Genomic DNA, 13,834 nt, shown 5'->3' with positions numbered 1-13,834 from the left:
TATTTCTTTACATTTTTACTACCGTCTAGAATGTGAAAAATTTTATATACCGTATATTCTTAGGTAAAATCGTTTAAAACTATCAGAGGCTAGAAATGGTAAGTTAATGAATTAACAAAGGTTAGTATGAAAAAAAATTCGTATAATTTGAGATAAGTTTCTATTACACATTTCGGTCCCGATTGGTTTGGTATAACTTGCTGTATGAGATGGATGTCAAAGTTAAATAAACTCTATTCAGTGAGGCTTAAACTAAGCGCTTTTGAATCGTCACTTCAAATATTTCTTTTAAATTACTGAATCCTACTAATATTATAAATGTGAAAGTTTGCATGTCTGGATGTATGTTTGAACTTATTTAACGCAAAATCTACTGAATAGATTTTGATGAAACTTTATCATAATATAGCTTACACACCAGAATAACAAATAGGCTATAATTTATAAAACTATAGTTTGAATTATACAAAATATAAAAGAAGTGTGATTGTTACTAATGAATACAACTAGCGCCATCTCTTATCAACTAGCAAGGAAAAGGTCAATACAATTTATATGGCAAAACAACGTTTGCCGGGTCAGCTAGTTTATCATATTATATATTCGTAAAAAGTTGAGCTCGTGAGAAGAAAGAAACTCAACGGTCACACTTTTCAATCAAATAGTATTTTTTTGTATGTAATATTACATACAAAAAGAATTAGTTTGTAAGGTGCTGCATCCAATAGTCGTGTTTAAATAATATATATTATTTCTTAAAAAGTAATAAAGACTCCACTGTATAAATATAAATTTTCGTATATTGGATGCATCAACCTTTAGAGGTTGAATTCAAATCAAATCAAATCAAAATCAGTTTATTCAAGTAGGTCACGAAAATGACACTTATGAATGTCAAAAAAAAAATTTTTTTCTTATTGAATCTACCGCTACTTCGTAAAGGGTTGAGCTAATGAGAAGAAGTAGCAAGAAACTCATTGCCACTCTATTATATCAAGATTTACAGATCATTTCAATTACAATATAATTTGTAAAATGTAAAATGATGCAACAAACACACACTTCAATTGAATTTTTTGTTTAATAATTCAATTCATTGTTTGTGTAAGGATGCTTTGTGAACATGGTGGTCGTGATTACTGTTACAATTAGTAATTGCAACCAACAAATACAATTATTACAGATTTGAGATCTGGTTTTGGAGGCGAATGATAAGAATATCCTCGAAACGTACGAATGCATCGATTCTAAACCAGCGGCGAATAAAAACTCATTTATCCATCTTATGCAGACAATGTACTCGTATTCTTTAAAATTTTGGCCACTTTTTAAAGCCTTGTCCAGCATTGGACGTCTTCCGGCTGAAAAATGATTAACAATGTTTGTCAATTGTGTAATTAACTTTTTGTTTGTCACTAGTACATTTTAAGTAGGTAAGTTATTCTGGAAGCAGTAGAAACATTTAACATTTCAGAGAGGACAATTAAAATGTACGAATTAATAAGTATGAGTATAATCATTGTTGAAATTTTTAATTATTGGCTGAATACTGCAGTGCCAAAGAAAAAGAAAAAAAAATAATATAAATGTCACATCGAAATTCAATTTACACGTGTCTGTCTAATCATTCATTTCAATAGTGATTGAGTGGTAGAGTTTTATGGCTATGGGTACCAAATGCCAACCAGTTATATGAACAGTAAATGAAATTTTTTGTTCTAATTATTAATTAGCCATGTGCCAGCTATTATAATAAGAGTATTTTAGCGTACTATATTAGTAACACAGATTAAGAAGTACACTTCATGAAATAGAGTAGTACCTACTCACAATACTCTACTTTAGAAAAAGGTTGGCAGCCCCAGTACTAAGTTCTACCCTTGTCGATCCCTCATTTTAACCGTTAATGCAGAAGATCGCATTTAATTCACATCCTATCCTTTCTAATCCTCAGTTTATGTAGGAAATTAACAAGTCCAATACTTTTCGTAAGGTGATTGGGCTATTAAATTACTAATCTTGAGTAATTATGCTGTATTGATCAGTTCATTGTTGCACAATAGAGAATTTACTACCAAACATTATCAATAGATATAGCAGTAGATTGCCAAATCACCAAATTCTAAAATTTATTTTGCCGCCAGCCAAAATAGACGCATGCGCGATCTCAAAATGACCCGCAGTAAAATGACGGGTCACGTGACTCAACGCGGCATTCGCTCGTCGCTCATCGGCAGTTGTCGGCGACACGGCATCGAGAGCGGGTGTGTCCGCGCGCGATTTATCAATTCATAAAACACTAATGTCAAATTAAATGATAACGTTAAAAATAGTGACATGTGTTTCGTTACAACGTAAACAAACAAATCGTGCAATTGTTTCATCGTTCGGCTCGCGGGAATCCGTATTTTAAGTAGAATAACATCGTGTGGTATAATTCGGTTTTTATTTATGAATGTGACGTTGATACACTAGGAATTGTGAGCGGGCATCAATGGGATTTGTAAGATATGTTCGGATTTGGATAGTGTTGTGATATGAATATTTGGGTATTATAAATAGTTTGTGAGTCGAAATGGATCGCGTTAGTGGTGTTTGTAGGTTCGGTGGCGTTGTTTCTGCGGTAAAGACTAGAACCGGTCGTTCTAAACGTCGGGCTACCAGTTCTCCACCGGTTTCTGAAGATATACCAAAGCCCCCGAGACGAGGGCTCGGCGCTATACTGATCTTGGCGTGTATTCTAGTGTATCACAACTGCCTTTACTGCGGTTTCGTTTTTGATGATATTAGTGCGATTAAAGAAAACAGAGACTTACGCCCTCAAACCCCTATTTCGAACATATTCCTCAATGACTTCTGGGGAACACCTATACATAAGGTTGGTAAAAATTATTCCTTTTAAGATATTTCTTTAGATAGTACCCTACTATACTTTATAAGAACGAGTAGGTAATGTAAATGGAAAAAGTTTGCAATATTCAAATATGTAATACATTATTATAAGTATTACTATATTAATAATATAAATATAAATTATAAATTTACTGAAACACATAATATGTACGTGCTAATAATAATTGCTTTAATACTTATTATCACAAAAAAGATTGCGATGTCATAGGTACCTAAGTCTGCAAAAATTTATAGATAAATTATTATATTCCTCACGTAACAACTTCCAACATCTTTGGAAGATAGGTAGGTAGGTACCTACCTACCTAATTAATTAAACCTGACCGAGTGGCAATGAGTTTCTTGCCACTTCTTCTCATTAGCTCAAGCCTTAAGTGGCAGTAAATTAAGTAATGAAAAATATTTTTTTGACATTCATAAGTGTCATTTCCATGACCTACATGAATAAAGTGATTTTGATTTGATTTTATAACAACGAAGATTATATATATATATATTTTTAATGACCAAAACCCAGATAAAAGAATATATATTATATGTACTGCAAGTTGCCCAGATGCAGATGCAACTAATTCAACATTTAGTAGGTTCCGAATAATTCCAAATTGTTTTATTTGGTTAATATAAATCTGAATTGTAATTGTATTGTAAGCTGTGGAATGAACTTCCTTGTGCGGTGTTTCCGGGACGATACGACATGGGTACCTTCAAAAAAAGCGCGTACACCTTCCTTACCGGCCGACAACGCTCCTGTGATTCCTCTGGTGTTGCAAGAGATTGTGGGCGGCGATGATCACTTAACAGGTGACCTGTACGCTCGTTCGTCCTCCTATTCCATAAAAAAATCTGAATTGTAAAGCTCAGTCCGTTCAGTTTATTATTGCCGTGAGTTCTTGATATTATATTCCATTAAAGTACCTATATGACATATCCATATTTGTAAACTGAAAAAAAAACGTTCCACAGACCATAAATAAATGAATGATTAAAACTAAGCTCTACTTTTTGACGAACCTACCTACTTACCTACACTAAAAAGATACGCCAATCTAATTCATTTTAATATTATTTAAAAAAGAGAATATAAAAGGTGGAACAATATAAATTACTAGCTGACCCGACAGACGTTGTTCTGTAGATAATAAAAAAAATACGGTTTTATAGGAATTTGCCAATAATATTTCAATACATCAAGAATTGTTCCGCAAAAAATGCTCCCTGTTGTTATAATGAAATTGTTTCACAGCGGAACTGTCAAACCGTGCGTCACTTAATTCTCTCATAGAAAATATGTCCATACAAAACAAATATTGAAAATAACAATAATTATGGGTCCCAAATCGAAATAACAACTATCCTATCTCTCAAGTTGGACCAAACTGCACTCCATGAAGTAATCCACATTAAAATCCGTTCATTAGTTTAGGAGTCCATCGCGGACAAACAACGTGTCACGTAATTTATATATATTAAGATAAGATGTATTTCAAAATACATAGGTCGGTACTTAACACGTAAAAAGCTACCTTAGTAGAACTATTTCCAAGCATAAATCCCGTTACGGCAATACTTAAATAGGGATTAAATAGTTTATATTGTTTTCATTTTATTATTTTTTGCACAAGTACAATAGTTCTAAATTAATCTAAACAATGAACAAAGCGAAAACTAAGATAATTTTTGCGTCTAGATAGAGTATTTTGCTGTTAGACAACCAATAAAAACATGCCAGGAATACTAGTTTAGTGTGCGTGACAAGTTACGTCGTACACTCGCGAAATGTATGAAACTCTGTGCTAGTGTGCGTGAATTGCTCAAAACAGAGGTTAGTTCTAGAGTCTATTTTTTTCGACGTTTTCACAACTGTCATAGTCCTTAGTAGAAATATTTCAAAGCATAAATCCCGTTACGGCAATGCTTAAATAGGGATAAAAAATTTATATTGTACTAGCTGACCCGGCAGACTCCGTATTGCCTCAATCGATAAATAAAAGACCTTAACTTTTGGCTCTTTTTATTAAAACAAATAAAAAAAATGCTCGGTATGAAGGAAAGATGTTGCTTACTTACAAAACAGAAATTTTCTGAAATACTGGCCATTTTTGAGGTTTCAATTTGATATTGACAGACACACATAGTTATGATACAGTCTGTTAATCAATTTAAAGCTTTCTGATATTCTATGTTTAGTTTTGTGGTACGGTTAGGTTCAGAAATTTAATTTGTGACAAAACTTAAGATTTATCAAACTACATAAAAATAATCTGATAGATAGCTAACAACTGTAGTTCATCTACCTACTATAGTTACCTAAAATTGAGTATATTTTTTACCTCCTGAGAGTACATTTTAAACTACTATTTTAATTTTTGAACGACGACCACATCAAAGGAGAATCAAAATCGTTGTTTTATTTAATTCCGATCATTTTCATATTAATTATTCACCTTATAAACCTTCTCAGGTCTTCCAACGGCCAAACATTATATTGAATATATATATATGATATTGAATAACAAACGTAATATAATAGGTAATTGATACAGATATATTTTGTAATCAAAGTAACAAACGTTGTTTTCCACGCATTATTTCCCGTTAACTAGATTTTCCGCAGCGTGGAAACTAGTAATAAAGTTAACATATAAACTGCATACAAATGAAACATTGTTATATCTCTGAGCTCCGGCCATATTTACAGTAAAAGCTTAACAAAAACAGTACGAGAATCCAATTTAAAACTGTATCGTTAACGAGTTAAGAGTAAAATATGCTTATAAAGGCGTTACTAATGTTCTTGGACAAGATATCATTAGTTCGATTCCTATGGGACAGATCACAGATGGAATTGTACTGGACAGTTTTCTACTTACTATTGATTTGATCTCACACTAAGTAGCAAATAATGTAGGACGCTCAGCTGATGGTAATTGATACGCTCTACCCATTACAATGCAGTGCCGCTCAGGATTCTTGAAAAACCCAAAAATTCTGAGTGGCACTACAATTGCGCTTGTCACCATGAGACATAAGCTGTTAAGTCTCATTTGCCCAGTAATTTCACTAGCTACGGCGCCCTTCAGACCGAAACACAATAATGTTTACACATTACTGCTTTACGGCATAAATAGGCGACGTTGTGGTACCCATAATCTAGCCGGCTTCCTGTCCAAAGGAGCCTCCCACTGGTACCTAAGAACAATAGCCTTTTTTATTACAGCAACTATTAAATGCTTGTGTGCCTGGCATCTTGACACTCAATAATGGCATCTTTCAAATTTTGTAACATACGCTTCGTGTTATTTTACATTGAAATTAATAAAATACAAAATACTTACTGATGATATGTGATGGCAGTGTCTTTCTTATTTCTTGTAGTATTATTTTACATAGTTTTACCACGAAACCCGGTATTTTAGTTTCAATTATTAGCAAAAGTTAACGGAACATGTGGCACTTCAACGTCACACATGTCTTGCCCTGTGCTGCCACGAGGCGTAAAGAGAATAGCGTAGCCCCAGGTCCAAGGGTGTCGCAAGAGGCGACTACGGGCTTTTTGAAAGTGGGAGAGTCACGCTGCCGTCTTATGACGTCAGCACAATCGGGCCAGACTCGTCCGGGTTACTTACCACACTCGCACAGAATACCGGCGTGAAGTAGCGGCCTAGTGCCGCTATGTTTCGCATAGGTTAGTGTCGAGGACCGGAGGCCATTTTTGCCAATTTTGGGGGTAGGGACCTGTCTACTCTCTGGCTCCGCGTAGATTTAGATAACCGCGTCCGCATCTATGCGTGTGTCTACAGGTCCCATAGTGGTAACGCAGAAACAGATCACCTCATGGGCTGCGTTCAAGCGGCATTTGATGACGTGCTTGCTCAGATCACCTCCGCTGAAATCGTAGTCTTGGGTGATTTCAACGGGCACAATGCCGAATGGCTTGGATCACGTACCACAGACTACGCAGGGCGATCTGTGCATAATTTTGCATTGGCGTATGGTCTGTCCCAATTGGTTGAGTCGCCAACGCGGCTCCCGGATGTGGATAACCACATGCCGTCCTTATTAGATCTTCTGCTGACTACTCATCCCGATGGCGCGTACACCTTCCTTAAAGGCCGGCAACGCTCCTGTGATTCCTCTGGTGTTGCAGGAGAGTGTGGGCGGCGGTGATCACTTAACACCAGGTGACCCGTACGCTCGTTTGTCCTCCTATTCCATAAAAAAAAAAACATTGGTCGAGACAGGCTAGAGTACGCCCACTTACGCGGGCTTCGTTGTCGTTGCCGCACTTTGCGACTACGACAACGGTGTCTAGTTGCAGCGCAGCGGAGACCAATGCTTAATCTAAGTGTTTTATGCGAATAAGATTACTAATAGTACTTTTTTAGCTCCGATATTGTTTGGAGAATACCAAGATAGTGTTCTCTTAAAAAAATATTCAATGTTCAGTTCTTAAGTAATTTATACGTCTAGATAGAGTATCTTGCTGTTAGACAACCGATAAAAACATGCCAGGAATATTATTTTAGTGTGCGTGAGAAGCAACGTCTTACACTAGAGATTTGTATGACAATTTGTGTAAGTGTGCGTGCATTGGCGAAAATAGAAGTTCTAACTCAATTTTTATCGACGTTTTCACAGCTGTTATAGTCTTATCTAGCGACGTGCTATTTCATGTATCTTAAAACTAGTCAGCCTGGCGAAACTTTTACAAAAAAAAGCGATTCACTCGATTGTATGAAACGCGCAGTCATTGACAGATTGACAGATGACGGCTTTAATCTTGTAAAAAACGGAGATCGCCGAGATCCACGACGTTTTAAGCAACTGTTCGCTTTCAAACTTAGCCGGATTGTACTTCGTCACCTTAATGTAATTACTATTTCAAATTTATGTCAAATGACTGCACGTTTCATACTAAACTCAATTTCTAATTTAACTTAGGCAGTCTCGCCTCTTATGCCGTAGTATTAACATCCGCATTAAAACTAGTCATCATAAGTCATTAGTTTTGTCTACAGATTATGGGACAAAAATGATGTGCATGATCAAAATTAAACGTATCTAACTTACTGTAACAAAAACATTGGTTAATTCTGTATTTAAATAGAAGAATAATCAAAATAATCGCTTCCTCTTTTATTTAAATGTGTTCTGCCCGAAGCATTGAGTGAAGGCGGGGTTGGGAGGGCGCGCAGAGACGGGGTCATAAATTACTTTTTGGTCTCTTGTTTGATGTGGTTTTATTATAGTAAAGATAATGACACGTTATTTAGAGGTCCTGTCAGTGTTGCAGGCATATCCACTGTACAAATAATTATATCTATAAATTAAGATTATAATCACCTATATTTTTGGTCATATTTACCGCTTCTTAATAGGCTATTTTTCGATTGTAGATGAAGCCACAACCTGAGAGAACAAAGCAAACAAGATTTTGTAACGATACGATTCTCGAACGGTTGGCTCAGTTGGTTAGAGCACCAGCACGGAACGCCGGATGTCGTGGGTTCAAGTCCTGCATCGTTCATAAAAAAAAATCAAATTTTATTTTTTGTTTTTTACGATTAGGTAGCCAACTGGTATTTTTATTTCCTCAAAATGATTCCACTGTACGCTAAGAAAAATTGTTTTGAAGTTAAACGATAAATAGTCGTGCCAAAAAGGGAGCCGCCATGACCGTGACGTCATAATAACATAAACAAAGAAACGTCAAATGTGCAGTGCAATCCTTATTGAAATTTCTCAAAAATTGTTTATGCGATACTGACATTACAAAATGGTGGATCTCTTAACTGTAGGCCCACTTTTTTGATGAATAAATAGTAAATGGCATATTTTCCTATTCAAAATAGACTGAAATCATTTAGGGTATGGAATGTCAAAAACTGGCACCCATTCGAAAAATTTTTCTGCATATCTGAGAAGAACGGGCGCAAGAAAGCTTGTATTAAAAAAACATTAATTATTTCATATATTAATACCCTTGTGGCTAGCCCCTCAAGTGATACGGCTTAGAAGGTTTTAATTTCCCGGATCCTATTGTATCTACATACACAGCTTAGATAATTTAGACGTTTAGACAGAGTCTTTTGCTGTTAGACAACCGATAAAAACAGGCCAGGAATATTAACTTTTAGTGCGTGACAAGCTACGTCTTACACTCGCGATTTGTATGACACTGTGTTAGTGTCCGTGAATTACTCTAAATAGAGATTAATTCTAAAGTCTATTTTTTTCGACGTTTTCACAACTGTCATAGTCTAGGCGTATAAATGATCTAAGATACACAGTTCATTCAAAATAGAAATAATAACTCTACATAGCCGAGTAGCAACCGGAAGGTGATAAAAAATAGGAACGTTCATTACTTAATTCATTCAGTATTGGACGTGACTTCACATAACATATTCAGCTGAACTCACACTGAAGCCAATCGCTCAATATCATTATATTGAGAGATTGGCTTCAGCTATCATCACAGAACTAGCGGGAGATGAGTCCCTTGCGCACTTATAGTATTGGTATTCGTAAAGGGACTCCTGTTTCCGCAATTAGACAACTAAGTTGCTGCAGTACAAATCTATATATATAAAAATGAATTGCTGTTCGTTAGTCTCGCTAAAACTCGAGAACAGCTGGACCGATTTGGCTAATTTTGGTCTTGAATTATTTGTGGAAGTCCAGAGAAGGTTTAAAAGGTGAATAAATAGACATAATTTCTATGAGAGAATTTATTGACGCACGGTTTGACAATTCTGCTGTGAAACAATTTTATTACGACAGCAGGGTGCATATTTTACGAAGTAATTTTTGATGTTATGATATATTATTGACAAAATCATATAAAAACATTATTTTATTTATTATATACAGAACAACGTCTGTCGGGTCAGCTAGTATTGTATAAATATCGGCAGCGCTGCCCCATAGCAATATACCATAGGACATAATACTATGGAAATAATTAAAGTCGCGAAGTTAATTGTCTAATCTTTTTAACCGCGTATGCTGCAGAACTAAGTCTGTTCGCCAATCCTTCAATATGGGGGCCCCATGGTAATTTGGAATCCAGAGTAATGCTAATAAATATAGCAGATTCCACCGGTTTTATCAGCTCTCCGTTTAACAAAACACTTGTATCATGATACTTAACAGGGTGAAAACTCGTGAGCTCGCGTCACTCAAATATGCTTATAGCAGTGCATCTTTAGCCATACAGCTGAACGTATTGTGCAACATTAAGGCTGTGTATATCTTTAAAGTAAAATTTAATGGATTTAGTGAAAAGTTCATTGTGTATACCTACTGTGCATGGTTGATTATATGAATCTTATTTCGTGGAATTTTGCTATGGCAAAATAAACCTACAAAATTAATCTTAGTTTATCACAAATCCTGCGGGAACCATGGATTTTTTCGGGATAAAATGTATGCATCTGTCCTTTCTCAAGCTCTAGTCTATCGCTGTACCAAATTTCAGCAAAATCGGATTAGTATCTCCTGCGTTACAAACAAACTTACATTCACATTAATAATAATACAAGTTGACCCAGCAAACGTTGTATTGCCGATGTTAAAATCGCGATACAAAAGTAACTGTTGGGTGAAAGTTTTTAATGCTGACTCAGAATCAAATTAAAAAAAATTTGGCGTGGAACACTTAAAATTTAGGGGGATGAAAAATAGATGTTGTCCGATTCTCAGACCTACCCAATATGCACTCAAAATTTCATGAGAATCGGTCAAGCCGTTACGAAGGAGTTTAACTACAAACACCGAAACATGAGAATTTTATAAATTAGATAAGTAGGGATAATATATTTCGTTGCCAGTCTTTTGATCAAAGAATATACATTTTCGTATTCCGTATTCGTAAGTATTTCGTATTCGTATTAACACAACAGACGATTTTAATTGGTCCTAAAACCAGTTGTATACATTAACATTGATTTGACATGAAACAAAAATACAAAGGCATATGTTTTTGTAACAATTCGGGGACTGCACAAAAATCCAGCTGGTGTTAGCAGGTTCTCCCGTCGCATCTGTCAGTGTCAAATGTTTTTCGCCGCGTTCCTTTGCACGCGACGGTCTGATATTTTGTTGGACAACTTTCAGTCCGCGAATACTTTTTAGCTAACCCTGTTGCGAACACGGATCAGGTTTTGATCTGTCGTTTGAGTTTCGTAATGAATAAACATTTTGCTGTCAAGCCTTGCGGCGTACGAAAAAGGTTTGTATTGTTTTAAAAGAATTGATTTATTTTTAGCTTAATGTGATTGTTCTCTATCTTTAAAAACCTATTAAGGCGCGTTGAGCACTATTATGTTTGTAGTGAATGAGACTGAGCCGTCACGCTTGGCTGTGTAACGCTCATTCGAGTAAAGTCCGCTTGTTTCGTCATTTTTTGAAAATAAGGGACGAGACGAGCAGGATATTCAGCTGATGGTACTTGATACGCCCTGCCCATTACAATGCAGTGCCGCTCAGGATTCTTGAAAAACCTCAAAAATTCTGAGCGGTACTACGATTGTACTCGTCACCTTGAGACATAAGATGTTGTTAAGTCTCATTTGCCCAGTAATTTCACTAGCTACGGCGCCCTTCAGACCTTAACACAATAATGCTTACACATTACTGCTTCACGGCAGAAATAGGCGCTGTTGTGGTACCCATAATCTAGCCGGCATCCTGTGCCAAGGAGCCTCCCACTGATAAATCTACTATCAATCTCCTACTAAAGGAGTACTCAGTGAGCATATTAGTAACCCTTCTGAAATGTCGTGTGGCCTGGTGGTTTTACTGTTCTTTCTTGTAAAATACTTAATTTGTGATGTCCCATTGTTCTGAGAAACGTAGACGCCCTGTTACTAAATGTACGGTCAGCAAAAATTGCACTTCGCATTTCAATCCATTTATATCACGCCCCAATCCCTGAGGGAAAGTCCGAGAACTTATTTTTCGTATCATTTCAATCTTGATCTTATTTTACTTCAATCCTTACTCAGCATTCGCTTTATATACATACATATATATGATTTTACGTTTTACGGGATCTAGATGTAGCTTTTGACTCGAAACTTACTTTTAAATATCACCTTGAAGCAATGGCCATGAAATGTAATAAGCTATCTGGCTTCTCAGTCGCTAATCCTGAGCCAACTCGAGCACGCCTCCATTGTCTGGTCTCCTCAATATAATACATATACTGATATGCTTGAGTCTATTCAAAGACGTCTTCTTCGCGTATATACGATTAGGTTTGGTCTAAAAAGGGAACTGACTACATATGAGGAAAGGCTATCTTACTTCAAGTTACTGAGCTTCGAGAGTCGTCGCAAATTGCATAGCCTAACGACTTAATTCAAAATACTCTAGTCCAGGGGTGCTCAAACGGTCGATTGGGATCGACTGGTCGATCGCGAGTGCTTTTTGAGTCGATCTCGAGAAAAATATCCGGTATGATAAACTAAAATCGGTAATTACGTACCATCTTATGAAAAGTATGCTCAGGACATGCAGTGTCACGCTGCAACATCCAAAGTCACTATTTAGTTAAGCTTAGAACTTTAGAACGCGTTTGTTAGAACGTGTAAGAACCAATAAACTCGCAATTTTGAATAATAATTATGAGCTTTTTCACTGACAATTAAGAGCAGACCTACACTTACCTTGACTAAAATAATATCTATGTTATCATGACACTCTACCTAGACGACAATTCTTCATCACACATACTTGAAGCCTCTCAGAGCCGATCGATCGTAGTCTAACAATTTTGAGGTAGATCGCCAGCAGTTCAAGCTTGAGCACCCCTGCTCTAGTCGGATATTCAACTAAGCGTTCCCAATCGGTCTTCAAGACATGAACAGCCTTGAACCATTCCGTTCTTCCATAGAAGGACACGTTATTATTACAGAACGGGCTATGACCGTGTCTATAGAATTTGTTGTCAATACAATGCCCTACTACTCGAGATTAGTGAAGAACCTGACATCCACAGTTCAGCTGTTTGTAAATGGAAATCTAGTTTACATAAATTCCAATAATTAGTTTTTAATTATATAAAAAAATCTTAATATACCCTTACCATAATTATTCAGGTCTATTCGTCCAAATATATATTTTCACTGTCTTTTTCTTTTATAATATTACATTACCTAAAGCTAGTTTTAAAATTGCTTTTATTATTGTTTTTAATAGTTATTAAATTATGCTAAACATGCTGTGTACACACCCTCGTGGAGTTGCAGCCTATCTTGTATTTAGCTGATAGCTTTTTTGTTAATTATGTATTTGTTGTAATTCTGTTGTGTGTACATATAAATAAATATGAGAAATATATATTTCAAACTTAAAAGGGACTGTTTCCAATGTCACATTGGTTCCGCCTTTACTAAAATGTTTCGCCATAAACAATAGAATTTTTGATTCGCGTTAATTGATCATGACAGAAGGGACCAACTTTGCTTTCCGCATTAAACTTTGGGGATGGCTATAACTCATACAAAATACTTGTTAATTAATGTGGTCGTTTATAACCACGGGATCCATCAGCATATCGCTGTAAATTCAGTAATAAGATAACAATATGTTATGTTTTTACAGTGTTCACCCTCACTTCTAGGATAAATTCGAAAATCGGGATTCGAACCCACGACCTCCGGCGTTCCGTGCCGGTGCTCTAACCGACTGTGCTAACCGGTACTCGAACTGCATTATTATTATTTGTGTATTAATCCTAGAAGTGAGGGTTATCACTTTAAAAACGTAACATATTGTTTAGATTTACAAGAGCGACATCTCAAGTCAATTTCCTAATATGCAAATATTGGGGTTGAGCAGGTTATCAACTGTAAAGTAGACCCTATAGATGAAGCCACAACCTGAGAGTTTAACAAAGCAAACAGAATTTTAT

General features: G+C 35.9%; 1 protein-coding gene across 1 annotated transcript in view; it reads left to right on the top strand.

Moving 5' to 3' along the window:
* The first annotated feature begins 2,232 nt into the window (after positions 1 to 2,232).
* LOC126970444 (protein O-mannosyl-transferase Tmtc3) overlaps positions 2,233 to 13,834 on the top strand; it is a 245,922-nt gene continuing 234,320 nt past the window's right edge. The window contains exon 1 of the mRNA XM_050816331.1: positions 2,233 to 2,878. Coding sequence (XP_050672288.1) covers positions 2,576 to 2,878 — 303 coding nt within the window. The 5' untranslated portion in view covers positions 2,233 to 2,575. The remainder of the gene's footprint in view (positions 2,879 to 13,834) is intronic.

The sequence above is a fragment of the Leptidea sinapis genome, chromosome 21 (assembly GCF_905404315.1).
Source record: "Leptidea sinapis chromosome 21, ilLepSina1.1, whole genome shotgun sequence".
NCBI lineage: Eukaryota > Metazoa > Arthropoda > Insecta > Lepidoptera > Pieridae > Leptidea > Leptidea sinapis.
Note: the sequence above shows the minus strand (reverse complement) of the source record. Positions and strands in the feature narration are given on the sequence as shown.